General features: G+C 51.0%; 1 protein-coding gene and 1 long non-coding RNA gene across 6 annotated transcripts in view; one reads left to right on the top strand and one right to left on the bottom strand.

Annotated features, from left to right (window-relative positions):
- The window catches only part of SIPA1L3 (signal induced proliferation associated 1 like 3), a 217,450-nt gene that overhangs the window by 41,776 nt on the left and 150,306 nt on the right, over window positions 1-25,368 (bottom strand). For all 4 annotated transcript variants that reach the window (XM_039855054.1, XM_039855069.1, XM_039855062.1 and 1 more), the window contains 4 exons: window positions 22,963-23,536; window positions 16,527-16,801; window positions 9,525-9,776; window positions 8,596-8,733 (listed from right to left, as the gene is read on the bottom strand). In XM_039855054.1, coding sequence (XP_039710988.1) covers window positions 8,596-8,733; window positions 9,525-9,776; window positions 16,527-16,801; window positions 22,963-23,536 — 1,239 coding nt within the window. The remainder of the gene's footprint in view (window positions 1-8,595; window positions 8,734-9,524; window positions 9,777-16,526; window positions 16,802-22,962; window positions 23,537-25,368) is intronic.
- On the top strand, window positions 6,921-23,042 carry LOC120596645 (uncharacterized). Of its 2 annotated transcripts, none has more exons than XR_005651225.1 (4): window positions 6,921-7,132; window positions 21,129-21,241; window positions 21,874-22,016; window positions 22,748-23,042. It is a non-coding gene; the product is annotated as an uncharacterized LOC120596645 (long non-coding RNA). The 2 variants fall into 2 exon arrangements; XR_005651224.1 differs by lacking the exon at window positions 6,921-7,132 and adding an exon at window positions 20,178-20,946.

Here is a 25,368-nt window from a genome sequence, read left to right on the forward strand (position 1 = left end):
CGAAGGGGAGGGGAGGCTAGATGAGTAAGCTTAGAAACGTGCTATTAACTGAAGGTCAGGCATGAGTCTCGCCTGGGAAGCACGCCAAGGAGCTGGTGGTGGCAGGAAGCGCAGGGCAATGTGCGGTGCTCCAGGGAGGAGGCAGAAGCCACTCAGGCCAACGACCCTGCCCATGGGCTCTGCACGGGTTCGTTTCCTAGCTGTGAAACGGGGTGAGCCGCTGTCAGAAGCCTCCCCGCCCCAGGCCCGTCTCGGGCTCCCTTTCTCTCCAGTGGATAAGGCGGCAGATACAGGTGCAGGAGGTCTGGAGTCAGGCAGGTTGGGGTTCAAACTTTACCACTGCCTCTTGCCCGGCCAGGTACAGTCACGTCCTAGCCCTGAGCCTCAGCTTCCCTAGTTGTTAAGTGGTGATTGCAGTAGGCCCTTCCTTATAGGACTGAATGACATTCCAGGTGCCCAGCCAGCACTTAGACTGAGCCTGACACATGATACAGGGTGAGCTGGGACAGCTGGCCGACAGATAGGCCAGGACGCTGTGAACGTCCCTCTGCTGGGGGAAGGCGCCACAGGGGAGCAGCTGTGGGCTCAGGCTTCAGGATGGGGCGATCAGGGCTCAAAGCCTCACTAGCTGCGTGACCTCGCTTGGTTAAGCGCTCACTGGTTTGAACTTCAGTTTTCCCATCTGAAAAGTGGGATAACGACATTTCTCCCCCACAGGGTTCTGGAGTGCATGAAATAAAGATATCTCCTAGACAGAGTCTCCTGGAGGCTGGCTCTGCACACCCACGGCAGAGGCTCAGGTTCAACAGACGAGGTAGTAGGAGGGTGTCCCTGGGGCCTCACATCCCGGCAGCAATCCTTGTGCCCGGAGCGGATCCCAGGAGCACCGCCCCACGTCCTTGCCCTCAGGTCAGAGCCAGTCATGGCGGAGACCCTGCTCCCTGCCTGGGGTTGGCTCAGGGACAGGCATATGACACAGTTTTGGCTAATGAGGTATGAGAGGGTGTGAGTTTTTAAGACTCCCACAAAATACTTCTGGTTCCTCATCTGGCAAGCATGTGGCACGACCGCACTTCCAGGCCCCTTGGGACTGGCTGTGTGGGGCTGTGTGACTAGTTCTCATCATTGGACTGTGAGGGAAGTGACTTGGAGATGGTGGCTGCTCAACAGCCTGGGTCCTGAGTGGTCCCCTGCCAACTGGCAGCGGAGCTGCAGTGTGAGTGTGAAATAAACTATTGTTGATACAAGTTACTGAGATTTCTGGATGTTTGTTACCTAGCACGACCTGACTGAAATAGGAGAAGTCTGCCGAGGAGGCCCCTGGGATAAGTCTCTTGCTCCTAAGAGAGATGATGAAAAAAGATGGCCTCTCGTCTTCATCTTCCAGGTGTTGCTGGGTCCAGACACAACGGTATGAGCCGCTGTTGCCTTCTCACTACCAGCTTGAGGACGGGGTCAGTGCTGAGGATGGCAGAGGGGCGGAAGGAGCTGGGCCCTCGGTCATGTGGTCAGGATGCTGGATTAAGCCTGCCCTGCTTCTGAGCCTCCTTTTCTGTGAGATCACACATTCCTACCAAATTCCAGCCAAATTTTGGTTACCCGTAGCTGGAAGCACCCACTGACACTGAACCTCCATTCGTCAACTTGATATTGCGACTTGTCGTTTGGTTGCATGCATCTGTACTTGCAGCTTGGGAGGGTGATAAACTGGGAGCCGCCAATGTCCAGGGCTGCCTCTGCAAACACCAGCTCCAAACCCCTAGGCTTCGGCACCTCCAAAGCAGCAGAGGGGTGCTGCCAAGTTTCACTGGACTCTCTGAAACTACCCGGGTAACAGAATCTCAAGTGTATTTAGAGCAGCAATGTGATGTTAACAGACTACATTTCCCAGGAGTCCTTGCATTTCTAGCCAATGAGATAAAAGTGCTAAATGTGACTTCCAGGAAATCTCTGGGGGTGTGCTGTGGGTGCCTTTGCCTCATCACCTCCTTAAGGCTGAAGCTCCAGCAGCCACTTTGAGACCAGCAGGTGACAGGCCCAGGATGACAGAGAATTGGTGAGAAGGAGCCTGGGTCCCTGGCAAAGTGGGAGGAAGAAACCATCTCATCTGAATCACTGGTTTTAAATTACGCAGCTAAACCTAATCCTAACTGGTCCACCTTCAGTGGGACATATTTACCACACTTCCTCTCTTAGCCACTGTCCTCAATCAAGACAACCTGTGCTTTGTCTGCTAATTTAATAATCCCAGTGCAAACCAAATGATCTATGCTGACCATTCTTTGGGGGCTGCTGAATATGTCACATTTGAGGTCATTTCTATCACTGCAATACTGGTCAAGTTGATTAGAAACAGGGACATGCCAAGCATCTCACCATGTATAGCTCTGGGTAAGAATGCCCAGAACAAGAGATCAAACATCTTCGATCTCATCTGAGAAAATTTCAAGTACTCTATCTTTACTTAGAAGAGAAAAAACACTTCAAAGCTAAAGGGTTTGAGGTTTTAGTGAGGAACTAACGAGCTGCAGTTTCAGGTGTCTCCAGACAGACGCTGGACAGACTGACGGAGACTGGGGAAGCCGAAGTGGGGGTTGCCTTGAGATCAGCAGGGTCAGGCTGCTACGATGGAAAGCAGCCTCTCTGAGGGGAAGGCTCCCGCCTGCGGTCAATCTCCTGCACTGACTGATGGGACAACGAATGGGTGGATTACGGGATGACTGAGTAAAAGGGTGGATGGATGATGTAGCCACTGTTGGCTGCCACCCCAAAGCCACAGTCATCCTTGTCCTTGGTGGTAGAGCCCAGATTCTGCTCTGGCAGCCATTGCTCCGCCACGTGGCTTGAGTAAATCCTTACAGTTTCAGACAGCCATGCAGGTCCAATGTGACCTTATCAGGGGCTGATTCAGGGATGGGCAAGTGACTCGGTTCCTTCGCTCTTAACAAAAGCTCCTTCTCTCTTCTTCTGCAGGGAACTGGCTTTGCTTGGGGCCACAGCAGCCATCGTGGGTCATGAGTGGGGCAGATCCCTGAGGACCTTGCTGCAAAACTAAGCAGCCCTAAAGTACCCTCTCTCGGGATACGTTACATGATGATAAATCCCCTTAACGCTTCCTGCCTTCTTGAGTTAGGTTTTCTGTCACTTGTAGTCGAATGCCTCCTGACTGATGTACCAGTCTTTACGGAGCTGGCGGAGAAAAACGGGGGAAAAAATCAAGCCAAACAGGTGTTGTAACGAGCAGAAGGCAAGCGGCCAGTCCGGCCCCGCAGGCCTGCTGAGCTGGGCATGTGATTCCGTCCCTAAGGCTGTGTCCTGACTTCGGTAGTTTGCTCGTCTTGCACATGAGAATGGCAAACTCCCGAGGACAGAGACAGCACCTGGCAGCCTCTGTACCTCAGCTGCCAGCACAGGCACCACACTCAGCGGCAACAGTCATCACCCCCACGGAGCACATACTATGTGCCAGGCACAGTGCCAAGTGCTCCAGAGGGTGGCCCTCCCTCAATCTTCTTAACACTGCTCAGAGACACACATTTTACATGTGAGCAAACTGAAGTGCAGAGAGGAAGTTGCTTGTCCACACTCACACAGCTGGTAAGGGGCAGGCCATCTTGTCACCTTGTCTCTCAGGAAATCTGAGATGGGCAGGTTCTGCCTGTGATGGCCTTTGCTTTCTTAAAAGTGTGATGAATCTGGCAAGTAGCAGCCCGCTGGAGGAGACAGCAAGAGACGGAGGGGTCCACAGGGAGAAATGTCTCGGGCTGGGCCGAAATATCTGGCTTCAGGGTGTCATGGAATGACTGTGCAGCAGGCAAAGAGGAAAGGACTTGAGGCCAAAGGCCACCATGATCTGCTCCCAGCCACTTACCGCAGGCTGGTGACTGCCTGTGAAAGACACTTCTGGGGGTTTTGAGGATGAGGTGCGCTAGGAACATTGGATAAAACTTGGCACCCAGCTATTGACAGAGATAACAAATGCTGAGGTTTGGGCTGCAGAGGGCAGAGTCGGGCTCTGTTAGATCCCTGGGAACAGCTGGAATCCAAGGAAAAGGTGTCACTTTCCCATGTGCCAATGCCGAGAGCCTGAAATACAAAGTGCCACTGGGGGTTGGGGACTCCAGCAGGGACCATGCATGTCACCCTGACTTGGAAGATGAGCCCAGAGTCCTTCAGCAGACAGGAGAGCCTGGGGCCGGGGTCAGCCCTCTGGAATCGCACAGGTCTGGGTGCCTGTCCTGAATCTGCCACTTCCAAGAAGAGTGACCTTGATCAAGTAGACTCACCCCATCGAGGCTCAGTTTACCCGCTGTAACACAGGATAATTCAACCACCACCTTGTGGGGCTGCTGGGAGCACTCACTGAGATTGTGTATGTAGATCAATGGAATAGACTAGAGAACCCAGAAACAGACCCATGCAAATGTACCCAATTAATTTTCCTTTCCAAGGAATTTTTGCTTTAAAGAGCAAAAGCGATGTAATGGAGATGAAGCCTTTGCAATAAATGGTGCTGGAACAAAATGAACACAGGCATAAAAGAGAACCTCCGTCTAAACTGCACGCTTTATGCAAAAATTAACTCAAAATAGATTATAGACTTAAATGTAAAATATAAAACTTCTCGAAAAAAGTGAGAAAATCCTTAGAAGCAGGTCTAGGCAAAGAATTGGACCTTACACCAAAAACATAACCCATAAAAGGAAAAAAATGATAATTTGGACCTCTTCAAAATGAAAACTTTCATTCTGCGGAAGACCCTATTAATAAATGAAAAGACACACTAAAGACTGGGAGGAAATATGTGTGAATCACACATCTGACAAAGAACTCGTATCTAGAATATACGAAGAACTCTACCACACTGGAAAACAACAAATCCAACGAGAAAATGGGCAGAAAACATTTTGCTGATGAGATACACAGTTGGCAAATAAGCACATGAAGAGATGTTTAACATCATGAACCATCAGAGACATGCAAATTAAAACCACAATGAAATACCATTACACACCTATCAGAATGGCTAAAATGACAAACGGTCATGACACCCAATGGTGGTGAGGACGTAGAGAAACCAAATCACTATACCCTGCCAGCGAGCACGTGGGATGGCACAGCCAACCTGGAAAACAGTTTGGCAGTTCCTTTTTAAACTAAAAATGGACTTGCCACACAGTAAGCAATTGTATTTTTTCCCTTAAGCACTTCTCTGCGTGCAATACAGAATAGTCAGCACACCCGTTCACTGAATTAACACTGTTCTCGATCTGCTGAGCAGGTAGCACTCTTAGAAGCATCTGCCCGCCAGCTCTGAGGTATAAGTAACAAAGCTGTAATACATTTAAAGTGTGTAACTCGATGAGTTGACATACATCTACATTATGCAAGGATTACCACAATCACGTTAATTAACACATCTACCACCTCACATAGTTCTTTGTGGGCGGAGAATGCTTAAGATCCACTCTCTTAGCAGACTTCAAGTGTACAATACAGAATTATTAACTATAGCCACCATGCTGCATACCGGCTCCTCAGATAACATCTCATAACCGAAACTCGGTACTCTTTGAGCGAAATCTCCTCATTTTCCCCACCCCCAGGCAACCACTATTCTACTCCGTTTTTATGAGTTTGACTTTTTTTTTATTCTGCCCTGTACATTTCTTTTTTTTGATACCATACAGTATGTCTTTCTCTGTCTGACTTATTTTACTTAGCATAATGCCCTCCAGATTCATCTATGCTGTCACAAATGGAAGAATTTCTTTACGGCCAAATAATATTCCATCGTCTATATGTCCCACATTTTCTTTATCTATTCATCTGTTGACAGACATTTAGGTTGTTTCTGTATCTTGCCAAGCAATTGAATTCTTGGGCATTTATCCCAGAGATACAAAAACTTATTTTCATGCAAGCTCGGGGCATGAATGTTTTTAAAAGCCCAAGCCCAGAAACAACCCAAACATCCTTCAGTGGGTGAATGGTTACACAAACTACGGCCCTTCCTTCCATATCGTGGACTACGACTCAGAGATAATCAGAAATTGACTATGATACACGCAACGGCTCAGATGGACCTCAAGGAAATTACACTGAGAGAAAAAGAATCTCAAAAAGATCTGCACTTATGTTTCTTTCCTTTTACATAACATTCACAAAGTAACAATAGTTAAAGAGATGCACAACAGATTAAGGGCTGCCAGAGGTCAGGGATGGGGAAAGGGGTGTGTGGCCATGAAGGGGTAGCAAGGGGCAGCAGGAGGCAGTTTGTGGTGACAGTACTTGTGGTGGTGGTTGACAATAACCACAGTGACAAAATTTCATGAAACTACACACACACACACACACACACACACACGTGCACAAAAAGTACATGGATAAATGGTGAGTGTGAAACAGGCTCTGGCATTGTTCCACCGTCAACGTCCTGCTTTGACATCCTGGTCACGCAAAACATTAACACTGGGGGGTGGGGGTGGGGCTGAGTGAAGGGCTCACGGAGCTCCCCGTACATTTCTTTTTGATTTCCTGTGAATACGTATTTCAAATAAAAAGCTTAAAAATAAGAATAACGAAGGGGGGACACAAAGACTTTGAAAAAAAATGCTCCCTGGAGTCATAAGTAACATCGCCCCCACTACCTCTGCTCTTAGCTAATTGCTTGGTGGCCACTGAGCCATTTCCAGCCCCAGTGTTGCTGCTACTCAGGTGCCCCCGCCCCACAGCCCCACCCCCTCTACCCCCACCTCCCGACTTCTCTCCATGCCTCCTGCATCCCACAGCACTCTGCTTACCCGCGTCTACGGCCTTTGCTCTGTCTGGAATGACTTTCCCCCTTGGCTCTGCATCAAATTCTTACTAATCTCTCAAAACCCCATTTAAATGTCACTTCCTCTGGGCAGCCAGCCTAGGCCTGTGGGGCTGGGCTGGGCTCCCTCCTCCAAGGCCTGAGTCTGTCAGGGCACTCACCAGAGGTTGGTCTAAGACCCTCTCTCCATCACAGCCAGCAGCACTGCTAATGGGAGCCCCTGATGAGTGTCTCAAATACTTCCCCCTGCACCTGGCACACGGAAGGCTCCAGGGTCCCTTTGCTGAATGGAAGCTGAATGGTGGCTACCAGAAAGTAAGTATGTTCTCCTCCACTTTACAGCAGAGGCCTAGGACCAAACAACGGTTTAGTTCGGTGGCTCTCAACGTTTGTTCCCTGGACCAGCAGCACTGGTATCGTATGCTCCACCACAGATCTACTAACCTGGAAACTTGGGGGCGAGGCCCAGCGATCTGTATTTTAATAAGCCTTCCTTCTGGGTGATTCTGAGGCGCAGTAAAGATCAAGACCCACTGGCCTAGTGAATTAATTCCTGCTTTTACGGCAGGTGGTGTTATTCAAACAAACTCACTGACTCACTCCAACTCTTTCATCAAACACATACCAAGGATCTACCACGTGTCAGGCCCTGTGCTATGCGATGGAAATACAAAGACGAACACGTAAGGTCCTAGATGTTGGAAGGCATGCACCTGTATACGCACACAACTGGGCTAACAGAATGGAGAGTGCGCAAGGCCATGGTCAGGAAATACATCGGGAACTAAGGGGCAGAGGGGCAGCACCTCACCTAGGGCTAGGGGAGGTTCAGGGAAGGCTTCCTGGAGGAGGAGCACCAACGCTCAGGTTGGCAGGATGGAGGAGCGTGGGGGTGAAGAGCATGAAGAATTTCCAGGTGGAGGAAAGAACATGAGGAGGGCTCTGAAATGCAGACAGCCTCACTAGGGAACTGGAAGTAGCCTGTGAGGGTGATGTGTGGCACTGCACAGGGCTGGAGAGGCAGGGGGGGCCTTGGTGGCACTGAGGCTGTGTCCTGAGGGCTCTAGAACCCTGGGAGCAGGGGACAGATATGGCCAGACATAGAAAGATTCCCCTGGCTGCTGAGGGGAAGGTGGACCACAGGAGGCGGCCAGGGTGGGGCAGAGATGCTCAGAAGGCTGAAAAGATGGACACGGGAAGGGAGAGGAAGGAGGGACGGAGACATCCAGGATGAGGCCCGTGGATCTGGCCTGAGGACGAGGGAACAGTGGGGGTCCCTGGGACCCTAGAGAAGGAAGGGCACAGGGCACCAGGGCTGAAGGCAGCTGGAGAGCAAGTGGGAGAGCTTGGGTTCATCCTGAGGGTATGGGGGAGCACGAAGGAGCTCGGGAGACCACTTAGGCTGCCAGACTGGGGAAGGATCTAAGGTGACAGGACTGAGGCCTACAAGGCCATGAAAACTGGGTAATGCTGGTGGCCTGGTGGATGAATGACCGTACGGGAAGGAAGACGGTCTGGCTCACACAAGTGGCAGAGCTGTCAAGAAAGTGGCAACCGAAATACCGCTGCGAGGAAGGCCAACGCGAGTCCTGCCCAGGCCGGCCTGGCCCTAAACCCTAACAGACTCAGCCAGGCCTCCTGCAGGTCCTTTGATGACTTGCAGGGAGCCAGAAACCCCATAAAATCGCAAAAAACCTGTGGGGCGTGTGCATTTACTGGGAAAAGAGGATCCCTAGCTGTCATCGGATCCTTAATTTTAAAAGAGTGAAGCGACTGACCTTTCTGGGGATGGCTTGTATCTCGCGTAGGTGGCGGAGCTGGGGGTGGAGAAGCTCCCGGAAGGCTGTCGGTAGGGAGGGACTTTGTCGGCCCCTGCTGGTGATGCTGCGTAAGGGGTTTCTGGGAAGCTGACAGGCCTGAAACAGAGACAGGGAGGAAGGAGGTGGGGTGAGTGAGGATGACACCCCTGTCCTCACAGAGGAGGGGCAGACACGGACCCTCAGACCCAACCACATCCCATCTGCTTTATCTGCTGTCCCCTCCCGTGGGGATGGAGAGAGGCTGCTGAGCAAAGGGCGGCAGGAAGCGGGGATACCCCTGGTTCTTCCTGGCCCAGTGGGGCCCAGCCCACCTGTCAGTGTCCGTGGCCTGACAGGGGCGGCCAAAAGCTGACCACTGTTCTTGCCCACCCTCATAGGTTAGATTCCTTCATTTCTTGGAAATTTTCTTTATCTTTTAACATTAACATATTTAAGTGAATTTAAGGTACATGTCATTGTAATAAACTCTTTGCAGTTTAAGGTACATGTCATTGTAATAAACTCTTTGCAGCTGCTGCCCGTAACCCAAGAATCAGAATGGGGGTGCTACCTACACACCTGTGGGCTTCTCCTCCCACCCCTCTGATGCCCCTAAGGAGGCATCGCATCTCATATCTTGTGCGTATCAGTCCCTTAACCTTTTAAAAAAATATATAGAGTTTTAACCACATATGGCACGGAGACTTCCAACCTCAGACCCGGAGCTCCCAGCACTGGGCCCACGTGAGGGGCTCATGATGAAAGCTGAAGGGAGGCGGGGATGGAGGGAGACACAGAACAAGGACAGGAGAAAGACTGAGGAGAGGAGACTGGAAAAAAGAGGAGAAAGAAAAGCACGGGGGGAGGTGGGGGCCGGGTGTGGTGGCCGTCGGCAGGCCCTTCCTTACCTCTTGTTGTGCAGGGGCTGGGACTCCCGGAAGGGGACCATGGGGGTCTGCTTCGGCGGCCGGCTCAGGGACTGGGCGTGGCCCGGGGTGGCTGGAGCGGCCCACTTGGAGGCTGGCAGAGAGTTGTGGGATGCGGGCCCGCTCCACTGCCAGGGCGCGTTGCTGCGGTAGGGGGGCCGGACCCCAGGGGCCAAGCTCTCCGGCTCAGGCTTGGGCTCCGCGGTGTCCACGCCATAGGTCTCCGGCCACCCCCTGCGAAGAGAAGCTTGGTTATTATCCAGAAAGGCTCTGGCCCACCAGCAGCCAGCCATGCCTGCTGCCTGGGAGAGACCTGCTGCCTTGTGACACTGGGCAGCTTTCCCTGGCCAGATCTGAACCATGATGGCCTACTTTAAAGGCTGAGTAGATCCCCTTTAAATTGGTCTGAAACTTACCAGCTCTGAGTCCTCAGTCAGGACAGGGCCCAACACAGGGGTTCCGACTGCCTGGCCTGCTCTATCGCATCTCCTCTCCCCTCCTTTCCCCTCCCCCTGACCCAAGCCTCAAGTCAGCCCATCCTCCTTCGAGTGGCTCAGCCCCCTTCAGCGGAACTCGGGGTCAGGAAGGCAGATGCCCTTAGGATCTGCCTTGTTCCAGAGACGCTCAAAGGCAGCTAGAAGAAGAGCAGGTGACCTACTTTGCAGGGGGGTTAAAAAAAAAAAGCCATGAAATGCAGAACCTTGAAATAGATGCAGAACGGCCCGTGACTTCCCCCCGACCAGGCTGGCGCGCACACTGCAGCGTCCCTGGCTCCCGGCAGGGAGATCGCGGGCTGGGCTGGCATTCTCCACCGCGGCTTTGGTGCAGCTGGGAGGGGGCTCTGATTCCGAAGAGGGGGCTGTGCTCACAAAAGCCACCTCCCAGCAGCTGCGGGAGCTCTGCTCAGAGGAGCGCTCAGCCTGGAAGCTCTCATGCCCCCAACGAGCCGATCCTCTTCTGAGTCCCCTAGAGCCCAGGGAACTTTCACGGCCACTTGGCTAAAGGTCTGGTGGCCTTGGTGGCCGGGAGGCTGTGGGCCCAGGACATGGCTGCTAAGGAGTCATTAAAAGGACCCGAGGATGTGCTCTGGCACCTGGGCCTGACACACCGTGCCCTTCAGCAGCAGGAGGGTCAGAGCTGACATCCGGCAGCTCCTTCTGGCAGTCTCTCAGGATTGGTAGGTGCTGATGCCTCACCAGCTACCAAGCGAGGAATGACAAGAACACATATCTAACAGAGCCTGTAGATATGCCAGGCCAGGCGGAGGTGGAGGAGGGCACCATCATGGCCCCAAGCAGGCACACCTGCTGCTCCTGCCTGCCTGGCTTCCACACCCCTGCTCCTGAGAATAGGTCTGTGTGTTCTGGGTGGGGCTGACCCCATTAATTGGTTCCAGGGATGAGCATGTGACCCAGGCCTGGCCAATCAGAAACTCCTCTTCCCCTGGACATGACTGGCACAGGATTGCCATGTGGCCTAAAGTGGGGCCAATCAGACACAGTAAACATCAACTCTGGAACTGCTTCTGGAATTTCTGGGAGAAAGATCTATTTCACTAGGGCTGCTGAGCTAGGGAGACCTAACCTGGAGCTGTGAGTAGGGGTAGGCCATCTTTGTCCCCACAAAGTAGGAAGCAGCCTGAGAATGACAGCAACGCAGGAGAAACAGGTGACAGAGATTCCTGATGAGGGTGTCTGAGCCCCACACAGAGCCATGCCTCAATTTTGCCCTATCTCCCAGTCTTGTCAGGTATGGAAGCCAGCCAAGTCCCTCTTTGGCTTCACCATATTTGAGTTGGTTCTGTTGCTGGTAACCAGAGTCCTGATTAGTCCATCACACTTCAGAGAAAAGTAAAATGAGGCACAGAGAAGTTAAACAATCTGCCCAAGGTCACACAGGCAGTAACAGGTGGAAGCTGGATTTAAACACAGAAAGTTGACATCAGAGCCCACGAGATTAACCACCAGGCACACTGGCAGTAATCTGGGAGCCAGGGAGTAGATTTTTTGTGTCCCTGAGTTCCCCTTCCCCTAGTTACTAAAAGCTTCACTTCTGGCCACGAGCCCCTAGGCATGACCTCCAAGAGGGAAGCCTTATCCAGTCATCTTGAAGGCAGCACACAGTGGTGGAGAGCCAGGGCTCCTGGGCCCTCAGATCCCAGCTCTGCCACTTAGGACCTCCACGGCCTCGGGGGAGGGATTTCCCTTCAAGAACCTCAGTTTCCAAATCTGTAAGATGGGGTGGTTGTGAGCATTCTATAGGCATTAGCAGAAAATATTTAATAAATAGGCAGTTCCTTTTTTTCCCCCCTAGCAGTTTCTCACTGGCCAGCCTTTTCCAGCCAATTCTGTGGATGGTCTCTCTGCTCCTCCCACATGCCCAGAACCGGAGGTCTCCCTTCCACTTTCCAAAATCCAACTACACCCACCTCGGGACTCAGGAGCAAATTCCTTCCCAGCCATCTGAGAACCTTCAGCATCTCAGTCACCCTGAGAACTTAGCGAAGTTCATTCAGCTCGTCTAAAGCAGAATCCTCCTTGAGGTGGGGCCCAGGAGTCTGCATTTTACTGAGTTGCTAGGGATACGAGTTTCAGAAGTCCACTTCTTGAATTAAGTTTCTGAATCTGTTTTCAAGATTAAGTGGTATAAAAAGGCATTCATGTCCCCTACTCCATCCCCCAGTTTTACCCACCCGAAGCAACCATAGCTTCCAGTTTCTTACACATCCTTTCAGAAATATCCTATGCAGATAAGCAAATATTTAAAATGAAAATAAAAACCACACACTAACACCGGATACCACCTTGCTTCCTTCCCCTACCCACAACTGTCAGTATTCCCTGCCAGACCCTCCTGGCACAAACAGATTCACCTCACTTTCTTGAAACAATCACTCACTACTCTATCGCATGAAGGACCTGGGATTTACTCGGCCAGTCTCCTACGGCTGGATACTTAGGCTGCTTCCGGTCTTTTGCTCAACCAACAACTCTGTGCTAAATAGTCCGTTCCAATCTCTCGGCCACACGTGGGAAATATCTGAGGGAAGATGTCCCTAGGCTCACACACCACTTTTTCTCATCGCCTCCTTGGCCTTGACTCCTGACAGCCGAGTTTCTGGGGGCCGTGGCGACTTCTTCCTTAATTCTCCTACTCACTTGCTTGTACGGTTTCAATTTCCCTTCTCAGGCAGGAGTTTCCAACAGTCCCCTGACCAGAGGTCTGGAGTCCAACTAAAGGGGACAAAAGCATCCCAGATCACCTTCCCCATCAGGCAGCGACAGAGACAGAGAGATGAGAGCATCGCTCCTGAACCTGCGCAAGTACCCGAGGTCAAGATGACACATCTCATCGGGGGCTCTGGCTATCAGGCCCCGCCCAGCTATGGCCCAGCAGTGCAGGGCTCACTCAAGAACCCCAGTCTTGTGGACTATGGGTGCAAAGATGACCCCCTGTAATGTACTCAGTGTCCGAAGAGCACAGGGTCTGGACACATGCCATGCAGAGCCCGGCTGGTGGCAGGAAGCGCACCTCTGCCCATCCCTGGTGTTTCCCCTCAGAGCTCATTGTGACATTCGAGCCAGGTCAGGGTTGCAGCAAGAGGCTGGAAGGACCCCATAGTTGGGGTTATCAGCAATTCAAATGAGGCTAGCCAGACACCCCTGCATTTAAAGAATAACAAAACCCACGCAAGTCCCAACCCACATCCAACCCTGTGAACAGGATGACGGTTTTTTTTCCTAAATAGGGCAGGGAGCAGAACTCGTCTGTCTGGTCACACCCTCCCTGGCCTGTTTCCCCAAAGCCACAGAAGGGAGTCTGCAGACTTTTACCTTGGCTTCAGCTGGTCCCTACCTGCAGGCCTGGGACGCCTTCACAGCCTCTCTCACTCCCTGAGTTTTGGAGAGTCATCCAATGGGAGGGCTGGCTTTTCACGTGCACTCGTGTGGGTGTGAGCACGTGTGTAGAGAGAGGAAAAGGGGTCTGCAGGGAGCTTGCCTGTGGGCTTACCTCAGCCTGCCCTGCCCTTGCAGAGCCCGGAGTGGGTGCGGCTGGGCCTTGGCTCTGTGCAGCGGTGAAGGAGGCCCCAGAAGAGGGCTGGGAGGAGATGGCTGGGGCCTGAGTGGAGTCCCGAGGCTGAAGGACCAGGGTATGGGCGAAGGTAGCCAAGCCCTTGGTTGCCGGGTTTAGGGCTGCTCAGAACCACACTCCACCACGTTCAGAGCAAGCAGGACTCAGGAAGAGGGGCGGGGAAGAGCAACCAGAAGTCGCAGGCCCAGAGCTCTCAACATCTTTTAGAGGCAGCAGAGCATATGGAGCTGGGAAACCTGGACTGAGTTTGCTCTGCCACCAACTAGCTGTACAACTCTGCACAAGTGACTGGTCTGCTTGCGCCTCGGCTTTCTCATCTGTAAAGTAGAGACCACATCAGCCCTGTGAGGTCACTTGTATAAGCACCCCGTGTCATCTCATCTCATGCCTTCCTCTTGGCTCACTCTGCTCCAACCAGAGGACCTTCTTTTGCATATGTCAACAATCTGAGGGCTCTGTCCCCACCTTTGTGACAGCTACGCCCTCCCTGCAAGGCCCTTCTTCTGGCTCCTTCTCACCTTCCGGTCTCCCCAACCATCCTGTCCAAGGTTGGGTCATGTTCTTTATTTCTCCGCATCCTATATCTTGCGGCCAGTGTCTCCAGAGCACCTCCTACATGCCAGGTACTGGTTCTACAAGTCTTACCTCCTCCAACCTCGCAACCACCCTTTGGGGGAAGGACCTAATATGGTCTGCAGTTTACAAATGAGAAACTGAGGCACACGGTTAGGGGTGAAGCCATTTGCCCGGGGTCAGGGTTAGTAAAGGGGAGGAGCTTGGATGCAAACTTAGGCAGTCTCACTGCAGAGCCTGTCTTCCCTCTACGCCCGGCTGCCTCCCCCTTCTGCTGTATGAAGTCATCTTATCTGCTTACTTGTTTCTTGTCTGTCTCCCCAATTCACTCATCAGCTCTACGAGGGACAAGGCCTTGGCTGTCCTCTGTGCGCCTGTGTTTCCAGAGCCTGGAATGTGGTGACTCTCCCTTTCTCTGTCTTGCCCCTGCAGACAGGGGTCACCTCTGGAGGTAGCTAGGGTACCAAATCATTACTCTAAACATGCACTTACCCTGCCTTCCTTGAATAAATTATACCTTAGAATAACCACACAGTTACTGAAGGCAATTTCTTTTCAGAAGAATTAATTTGTACAGCCGATAAATAAAGAAGGAATGATGGCACTGAGCGCATCACGACGACAATGAAGTAAAGGACTGGGCGACGATCACGATGGCTGCCGAGAGCTGAGGGGAAATGTACGATGACAGGTCAGGCTGCCACCCTCTGAACCCTCTGATCGCCCTTGGTGTCACTCACAGAGGGACACCAGACACATGGGGCCTCCTAAAGGATGCACACCTGGGAAGTGTTACCAAAGGATGTTAATCAGAATCTGGTCAAACTTCTGCATTGAACTCCAGTTTATGGAAAATACACACACTAGGGGAACAGGTTAAAAGCTACCAGGGGGATGCAAGCAGCTAAGTTCAGGAAATGGGAAACTCTAAGCAGCGGTCCCCGGCCTTTTTGAAACCAGGGACCGGTGCTCCTTTGAGAATCTAACACCTGATGATCTGAGGCGGAGCTGAGGCGGTGATGCTGGCGCTGGGGAGAGGCTGCAAATACAGATGAAGCTTCACCTGCTCACCTGCTGCTCACCTCCTGCTGTGTGGCCAGGTTCTGGTACCGGTCCGCAGCCCAGGGGTTGGGGAGCCCTGCTCTAAAGGACAAATGGCCTTGTTTCTTCCCCAAATAAATTGCAAGAAGAAACAAACAAAACAATGTGAAGGGGAACTTACGGATTAAGAGCCTGAAAAGATACATCAACTGAACGCAATGAGAGGAGCCTGATTAACAAAACAACTGTTTTTAAAAATCTCTCTCTCTCATACGACAGAAAGTTAAAGACAGACTGGGTAACTGATATTGACCTACCGTTAAAAAATTTTTAAGTGTAGTAATAACCTTTTAAAGGTCCTCATTGGACAGAGATACAGTCCAAGGACTGCGACTACTTCGAATAGTCCTAGGTAGGGTGCTATGGAGATTTAAAACAAAAAACAGGCCATGTTAAATGCTGAAATAGCGGGCTCAGTATACTTTTAATGTGTTTGAAATGTTCCATTAAAATCCAAGCTTGTCACCGTGTCCAGAAAGCCCCACCCCACGGTGACCCCCCTGCCCCGGCCTCCTCCCTGTCCCTTTCGCCCACCTCTCACCCCTGCTCACTCTGCCCAGCCACAGTGTCTTCCTGTGCTGCAGGAACGTGCCGCACACACGTGTACTTCACAGATTCTGCCCTGGCTAGTCCCCATCTAAGATCTGCTGGCCCAGAAAACCAGATGGCCACCTCCACCCAGGAGCCTTCCCTGACCACCCTGTATGCAGCTCTCCAGCCCCGTTGCAGACCCTTTATTTATCCCACTTTCTCTCCTGAGATCTCACCACTGCCTGATCCTGTATTATCTTTTAATAATAGCTTGTCCTTCTTTCTAGGACACGGACTCCAAGTCAGCAGGCACTGTATTTTGTTCACTGCTCTATCCTGAGCACCTGGAACGAGCTTACACACAGTAGGGTCTCAATATATGTGTGGGACAAATGAACGACGCGTAGCATGTCCTGGGGGAAGTTACTTTCATCGCTGTGTCTGTCATCTAGAAGACGGCACTGATGGGGGCGCCCATCTCACAGGGCTGCGGTGGAGATGAAACAGGGAGCTCAAACCATCGCTGGCATGCAGCAAGCGTTTGACAGATGTGCACTCCCACCCTGTCACGACTGACACTCTTCCGGATGAGGAAGGGCCTCCAGGGACAGCCCTGGGGAGACCTTGTGCCCGCACTCAGGGAGCCGCCAACCACCCCCCACCGCCTTGCAGGGCAGCTGTCCCTACCTGCGGGGAGTGCCGTCGTCGAAGGGTGGGATGATGACCACCTTGACGGTGACGGACGTGCGCAGCAAATCGATCATCTGGTCGTGGGTCAGCGTGACCACAGCTACCTTGCAGATCTCCACCAGCCGGCTGCCTTGCCGGAGGCCGGCCTGCCAGGCAAACCCATAGTCCTCCACCTCGGCCACCGTCCCGTCGTACTTCACGTGGAAGCCCAGCTGCCCGAGCCCGTTCCGCCGCAGGGTCATGTCCACCGTCTCCCAGCCATTGGTCATTACCTGCAGGCGACAGGAGGGATCTAGCCTCAAGAGCTGTTCGGGGTCAGCTCTTGCGGAAGACTCCTGGTCAGATCCCCAACTTTGAAGCCAAAGACCTGGCTGCTCCCCATCGACCTTCCCAGGTGATGCAGGAGCATGAACGCATGCAGTCGCGGCCCAGCTCCTGACTTCTGGAGAGGAAACAGAGATGTGTGCCTGCGCGGCTAACGGCCTCACGGCGCGGCCGCCATCACCAGGCAAGCCGTGTTCCCCGAGCACCCTGCCTCCTTCCCTCCCCGGCACGGCACGATGGCACTAATAGGCTCCCTTGTGGTCGGTGGGCTCTGGGACTTTTTGCCCAGTAAGTTGTGAATAAAACTGGCGTGTCATCTGGCTGGGGCATTTAATTGCCAGTGCGAGACCCTCCGTTGGCCTTTCCCCTCTGCTAAAGCCAGACAGTGGCTGTTTCATCACCGGGGGTCCTGGAGTCAGAACAGTGTGGAGCAGAGACCCCAGCTGAACCTAAGATGGACATGTGGCATGACCTAGAGATAAACCTTTGTTGTTTTAAGCCATGAATATTGCATCCTGGCTGATACAATGATTCTAACCAAAGTCAGTCCGAAAACCAACAAATCAGCAATCCTGGAATCCTGTCTACGTTGGGGACGGCGAGAATCATGCCGTATTCTTTACTTCATATTATTCTTAGAAGCACAAATCCCTTTGCAAAATCTCCTCCTCAGACTGTGCCCCGTGTGAAGCTGACCAGACCACATGGGCCTTGCCTCCAAATTACTCCCTGCTTCGTTTGCGTGAGATTTTCACCATGATAATGCATTATCATAGACATAAGGATCCACCGATCAGAACTCCCAGTCCTTCCCCAGAACCCCCAGCACATCCACAGGGATTCTGTCCTCTTCTTAGGATAAAAAAAAGAACTTAGCAAGCTATGGTCATTAAGCAAGTTCCATCAAGACCTGTCTACCCTTTCCTAAAACTGTATTAAGGAAAGAAAATGCATGATCATTCAAATTACCTATAAGAAGTCATTCCCTGGCTAGAATTTACGCTATTTGATGTACCTATTAGAGTGGTGGCTTTCACATTTTTCTGACTACTCACAGTAAGAAAGAATTTTGTCACAAGTCACACCTTGCATTCATGTATACATTCACTCTTCCCTACTCATAAACATCTTCCTTGCAATCTAAATCGAATACATTTGTGACTATGGGTAGCAAGAAATGAGCGCCTGGATGGGAAAGGACTTACCTGAAAATGTGACCACATCTGTTTGGTCCCTGATTTGGACAGTGAGGATCTGGGAAGCGGTGGGGGAGGGGGAGGCAGCAGAGATCCTTACTCGCTGGGATGTACTCTTGACACTTTCTATTCTTCCCTATCTTATCTTTGAAAATTGCTGATTGAGATACCATAATTGATTTTACAACCCAACCTGTTGACACGACAATAAGAAATTATTAATTCTTTATGTATGATAATGACTAAACCGTTGTTTTTTAAGAGTCTGTGTGTTTTAGAAATAGGTACTGAAATGTTTACAGGTGAAATGACAAGATGTCCAGGATTTGCCTCTAAATGGTCAGTGGGAAGGTAAAGGAGGGAAGGGAGACACAGTGGCCCCGGGTTGGTAACTGTGGAAGCTGGTGACGGGGCTAGGAGTTCATGATGTGAGTCCCTCTCCTTTTGTGGACATCTGAGATTTTCCATAAATCAAAGAGGTTTAAAAATTGGTTCAAAAGGAAAGTCTGTTCAGTGCCCTGAAAGAGAAAATATGACTAGATTCATCCTGGCCCATTACTTTCCCTTTGGGGACCGAAGTTCTTCTTCCCTTTGAAGCAGTCACCCTTGTATGCAAAGAATTTAGCTGTGGGTTATAGAGAGAAGGCTGCATGTCTGAGCCTGGAACTAGTCAGGCCAGGCAGTCCCGGGAACCCGGGGGGCTCAGCCTTCCACGGAGGCCAGGAGATCTCCCTCAACACCGCGCGGCAGGAATGCTGCGGCCTTCGGTCTCCATTCTCCCCTCTTCCTTGTGGTAATAAGACCCCACCCCCACTGCAAGTCAGAGTTTTGATGTGCACAGGGCCACCTTGTTGGGGACCACATTGCTCAGCTTCCTTCACAGCTGGTGTGGACATGATTTGGTTTTGGCCAACAGGATATGAGTTGAAGTGATGGAATTTCTACTTCATGTTCTTAAAAACAGGCCCAGGCCCAGACTCACAAGCTGGGGTGCTTGGTGGGTGATGTAAATGACATGTAGGCTGGTGGAACCATGGCCAAAGAGTGCATGTGTGTCCCATCTAAAGGGGGCGCTTCTGATTATTAGACCTGAAACAATACATAACAGATGAACGTAGAAACTAAACTCATAGACCTTGGACTTAAAAGGATTTTATGGATTTGACCTCAAAGGCAGGGGAAGTAAAAGCAAAAATAAATGAATGGGACTACAAACTAAAAAGCTTCCATCATCAAGGCAAAGAGACAACCATCTGAATGGGAAAATATGTTTGCAAGCAACACCTCTGATAAGGGCCTAATATCTGAAATATACAAAGAACTCATATGACTCAATAACAACAACAAAAAAAAACAAACGATCCAGTCAAAAAATGGGCAGAGGACCTGAACAGACACTTCTCCCAAGAAGACTTATAAATGGTCAACGAACATATGAAAAGATAGTCAACATCGACAGCTACTAGGGAAATGCAAATCAAAACCACAATGAGATACCCTCTCACACCTGTTAGAAAGGCTGTAATCAACAGGACAAGTAATAAATGCTGGAGAGGATGCGGAGAAAAAGGAACCCTCATACACTGCTGGTGGGACTACAAATTGGTACAGCCACTAAGAAAAACAGTATGGAGGTTCCTCAAAAAAACTGAGAATTGATCTACCACATGATCCAGCAATCCTTCTACTGGGTATTTACCCCAAAGACTTGAAAACCCATATCCAAAAAGATATTTGCACACTGATGTTCACAGCGGCATTATTCAAGGTGGCCAGGACATGGAAGCAACTGAAGTGTCCTATGATAAATGATTGACTAAAGCAGCTGTGGTACATATATACAATATTACTCAGCCATAAGAAGAGATGAAATACTGCCATTTGAGACAACATGGATGGACCTCGAGATAATCATGCTAAGCGAAATAAGCAAGACAGAAAAAGTTGAAAACCACATGATATCACTTATATGTGGGATATAAACCAAAAAGCAACAAACAAACAGAACAAACAGAGACTCATGGATGTGGACAATGGACTAGTGGTTACCAAAGGGTAGGGGGTAGGGGAAGATAGATGGGGTAAAAGGGGTCAAATATATGGTGACAGAAAGAAATCTAACTATGGGCGGTGAACACACAATGCAAAATATACGTGACTTGTACACTTGAAACTTACTGGATTTTGTTCATCAATGTCACAATGAAAAAATAAAAATAAAGGGGGCACTTATCATCTGCTTCGGTTGATCACTGCCCTGCCCAAACGAAAACCCACTATAGCCAGATTCCTCCAGTTTTTCAAGAAAAGCCAAAAGCTAGATTCATATGAAATCCTCTGAAGGTTAAGCTTCTGCACCTAAGTGACTACGTCCGGGGCTGCACCCACCCTGCGAGTTTGAGACCGACACCCACTACAGGTTCCCCTGGCATCCTCGACACTCCCCCTTTCAACCTCCTGGCTCTTGTAATTCCTGTTCAATATCTGTCACCGATGGGAGCCCCAGGAAGACAGGCCTGGGCCCACCATGGTCGCTGCTGTGACCCAGGCACATGAAAAGAACTGCTGACTTAACTAACGACAATGTCTGAATCCTGGCCCTGCTGGGGAGGGTGTGAACTCCTCACCCAGAAGAGGGACAAAGAAGAGATGGCTGTCATGCGTCCTTTAGGACAGACCGGCCCTTTGCAGGAGATGGCTTACGTCATCGCTTCCGGGCGCCTGGCTGCCCAGTGGGCTCTGGGGTGCTGAGACCGTGAGAGGGGGCTACAGAAACATGCGAAAGCACCACACCAACAGCAGGCGCGGAGGACACGGGGAACACGTAATCCAGTGCAGTGTCTGCACGGTCGCTGCTGGGCGTTGAGGGAGGGACACCCTCACGTTCAAGAACCCAGGTACGTAGCTCACTGTGCGTCCCGGGCAAGTCGCTTTAACCTTCTGGGCCTCAGTTTCCTCATCTGAGAAGTGGGGACAACGGTATCTCTCTCACTGGGTTTTTTGAGGAAGAAATGCAAAGCCGTGCAAGGTGCTGAGCAGGGTCTAACACAGTGAATGTTCACTTTTGCTGTTTCCCCAGGGCAGCCTGCATTCAGGACAAGTCCACCGAGTTCCACTGCATACCAGAGGCTAGCCTAGGTGCTGTGGACACAGCAGTGAACAATTCACAACGTCAACACAATTCAGGTGGTGGTAAGTGTTTTGGAGAAAATTTGAGCAGGGACAGTGGGTGGTATATGCTCAGGGTCAAGCTGCTATTTTAGATAATGGGGTCTCACTGACAAGGGGGGGAGGGAGGGAGCCATGTGGGGACCAGGGAGTGTTCCAGCGAGAGGGTGCAGGCAGTGCACAGGCCCCGAGGCTGGTTACCTGCCTAGCACACCTGGGAAACAGCAAAGATCTGTGTGCCTGGAGCAGTGAGGTCAACAGGAAGCCAGGTCATGCAGGGCCACACGGGCCTCCGTAAGGACTTCGGCTTTTACCTAGAGTGGGCTGAGGGTTTTGAGCAGAGCAGTGATGTGATCAGGTCCCTTGACCACCACGCTGAGAAGAGATCATAGGGAAGAAAGGATGGAGGCAAGGAAGACTGGCCAGGAGGCTTCTGGGTAGTCAGGGGCCGAGGGCAGGGCGGGGGGGGAGCTGGAGCCGGCCTAATGGAGGTGAAGCTGACAGAACGGATGTGGGTGTGAGAGAAAGAGAGGAGAGAGGCTGATGCCAAGGCTTCTGACCTCAGCAAATGGAGTGACGGATTTGTCCTTTACTGAGACAGAAAATCTCTGGGAGGCAGGGGGAGGAAAACTGAGTTTGATCTTGGACATGTTAAGTTCCAGGGGTTTAAAGACACCCGAGTGGAGGTGCTGAGTGAGCAGTCAGCTACCAGTCTCGAGTTTGGGCACAAAGAGGTTTTGGAGTCAGAAGAACTTGGATTCAGACCCCCGTCTGCCACCTCGTGGCTGTATAACCTTATGTGAGTATCTGTGCCTCTCTGAGTCTCGATTTCCTTATCCGTCAAGTGGGAATAAGAACAGCATCTACACCTGGGAGGATTGTGAGATCATGCATGTAATTAGCATAGAGGCAGGGTTCAATAAACTCATCCAACTAACCAACTAATCAGTATTAACTGAACAGCAACTATGTCCCAGCCCTGATCTATGCATATCAGGTAAGCAAAACATACGAGGCTCAGCTTCACAGACCTCACATCCCACCGGGGCATCTAAACACTAGCTGTTGTTACCCAAAGCTGGGCATGAATTTTGGAGTCTGGGAAGCTGAGAGAGCACAGTGCTTCAAAAGCAGCCATTATCAGCTAAGCTGCCATCTGACTTGAAACCAATCTGCCACCCTCGGCTCGGCTAGAGGTCTGAGCCTGAGCTGTCTACTGGGAGTTCAGGGTGAGACTGTCATCCAGACTGAATCTTTTGTCTTTTAAGGGGAAGTAAAACCACTCCCATTTATTGTGGTAACTCATGTGGAATTATTCCTGCTATGTAATTTCATGTTGTTTTTTCTTTTATCATGCTTTCTTATCCTCCCCCCATCCCTTGCTTATGCCTTATCTTTTAATGGCCTGGAAGCTTTTCACTCTATTTTAATTCTTCCATAAAGTATTCTCACATTTTCAACACGAGCTTAAACTTATATTTCCTATCAACATCTACAGTGAATAAATATATATGCCTTTGTCTTCCCAAGGTGATGGCATGAACGGCTTCAGATCCCTGACCCAAACCTTCCCCAGCACACACTCAGGCTGCAGGACCCACTAGACCCCAGTGCGTAAGTGACGATTCTATGGGAACCAATCAGCGTCCTGGTCTAACGGACGGGCTAAGGGAAGCATCTCAGTGGTTCCTACGGCCTCTGCCAAACCACAGAAGGGCTGTGCCCTTGCGAGCATTCTCTCTTACCTTCAGTCTCTGGACAATGTCCCTTACGTCCTCTGAGCCCCCCGTGGCCCGCAGGAAGATGTGGTCCCCTCGCCCGTAGAAGAGTTTGAGCGTTGAGGAATCTGGGGTCCAGCCGATGACATCTCCGCAGTAGCAGTTGAATACCACCCCCTTGGTGCGGAGGTCCAGGAGCACCACAAACTCGTTGGAAATCCCCAAAATGCAGTCGATCTCCACGCCCTGGCCATAGTCCTGCGCTGCCACCCTCCAGGCGATGGCCCCCGCACTGTGCTGCTCCGCGCCCGCCCGGGCTTTTGTCTTCTCCTTCTTCTTGGAGGTCAGCGAGATGAGGTTGAATTTGCCCGTGGAGTCAATGGGTGTGTTGGAGACACAGTTTTCGGCCAGGTCTTTCAGGTACTCCTGGCGGGTCCTGGTGGCCATGGTGTGGAACTTGTCGGACTTGTGTGCGGCATTCTCCGCATTTATCACCTTGGCCAGCAAGAAGTCTCTGAAGACATCAGATTTGCGGAATGTGGTTCCACTGGGGACAGGGGGGCCGAAAGGAGGGGCGTCTTTGGATCGGGTCACAGCCATACTGAGGAGGGAGAAATCGGTTAGATGGCGGAAGGAAGGGCCCTTAAGAGTCTCTTTAAGCAGAAAATATACAATCAGGGATGCGGGGGTCCTTTTTAAGAACAGGAGTGTTGCTGGCTAACTTGACTGGATATTTGAGAAAATTTCAGGGCACATACGTGCATTTTTACTTCCTATATAGTGGGTATTACAATGTCCTTTGATACTCAAATAATTCTCCTAGCATCATTCAGCGTCAGTTATTCTCATTTTCTATATATTTGCAGATTCAACTAACTGTGGATTGGAAATGTTTAGAAAGAAGTTACATTGTTGCTGACATGTAGTGTGAAGTTAGGTGTAAGATGATTGCATCTGTAATGAACTTTTTTTTCCTGATCATTATTCTCTGAACAACACAATACAGCAACTATTTACACAGCATTGATGTTGTATTCAGTGTTACCAGTAATCTAGAGATGATTTAAAGTATACTGGGTTTGCGTAGGTTATGTGCAAATACTATGCCATTTTATGTAAGGGACTTGAGCATCCTCAGATTGTGGTATCCGGGGTGGGGTGGAGGGGCATTCCTAGAATCAGTGCCCATCGGAGATGGAGGGACGACTGCATGGTCGATTATAGTTTGGCAAAAAGTCACTCCTCTCTCTCCTCCTTTGTGGGGAGGTCTGGCCCTACTGTATTGCCCCTGGGCCTGGGCACGTGACTTGATATGGCCAATGGTTTTCAAGCAAAGACATGCAAAGTGAGGGCTAGGGGCTGGGCTTGCCTCCTGTGCTCTTCCATGAGAAGAACATGCCCTGGGTGCTCTCCTGGTCCCTGAAGGGTGAGGGACACCTAGCATAGACTGGGACCTCCCCAGTGGCCTGGAGCCAAGGCCAGCCAGACCTTGGCTGATCTGCAGCAATGTGAGCCAGAAGTAAATGCTAATGCTGTGAGCTAGTGAGTTTTGGGGTGCCTTGTTAAGCAGCATTACTGCAGAACCCCTGCCTGACAGGGGATGTGTATGGGATCTGTTTCTTTCAACTACGTGGGTAACACTGCTTAATACACTTTGTAAATCATCTCGACAAAGGTCATTTTAAAAATTCATTGTGACAGGAAATTAGCACGGGGCCCTTCCTACTTTAGTTTTGACCGAGATGCCACTATGACAGAAATCAGACAGCCGCTGAGTGAGAATGTGAAAAGGAAATGATCTAAAACCCGTTCCCCAAACTCCCGAACTCCTCATCCACCATGCCAACTACAGAGAGAGGGAGGAAATCTTTGAAGAACTCTGGGCAGTGAGCCCCCTTTTCTCTGCCCTGCTTCCCCAGGTCAGGGCCTCCTAGGTGACCCTTACAGTCAGGAGGAGACTGGGGTGTGCCTCCTGCCTGGGAGATCAGAATGGCCAGGGAGCCCCTGAAGAGCCCAGAAAGCACGCAGCCAGCTGCAGTCGGCCCCCGTGATACTTCTCTGCCTCTTGCTCCAACCCAGGCAAGGCACTGGGGCTAGCAGGGCGGGGAGGGGGTGGAATGGAGAGGCGGCTCCGTGTCCACCCAGGCTTCCAGCAGGAAGCGGCCCGGAGCTTCCATGCGGGAGAAGATCTGCTGATAGGTCAAGTTTGGAGGTTTGATGAGTATCTCGGACGTGAAGTCCTAGTGATCAAATTGGCCGCGGCACCTGCCAGAGTGGTCACCCAGGGCCAGGGGAAACAACTCCTACTGAAACACACTCAAGGGGCTACAGAGTCACTGTGAATTATGCTGTTTTACATAAGGACAATTAAAAAATGGTACAACTGTTGTAAATGAGTGAGCAATACGTTCTCTAAGTTTTTCTCAAAGAGTA

The sequence above is a fragment of the Pteropus medius genome, unplaced genomic scaffold (assembly GCF_902729225.1).
Source record: "Pteropus medius unplaced genomic scaffold, Ma_sr-lr_union100, whole genome shotgun sequence".
NCBI classification, from domain to species: Eukaryota; Metazoa; Chordata; class Mammalia; order Chiroptera; family Pteropodidae; genus Pteropus; species Pteropus medius.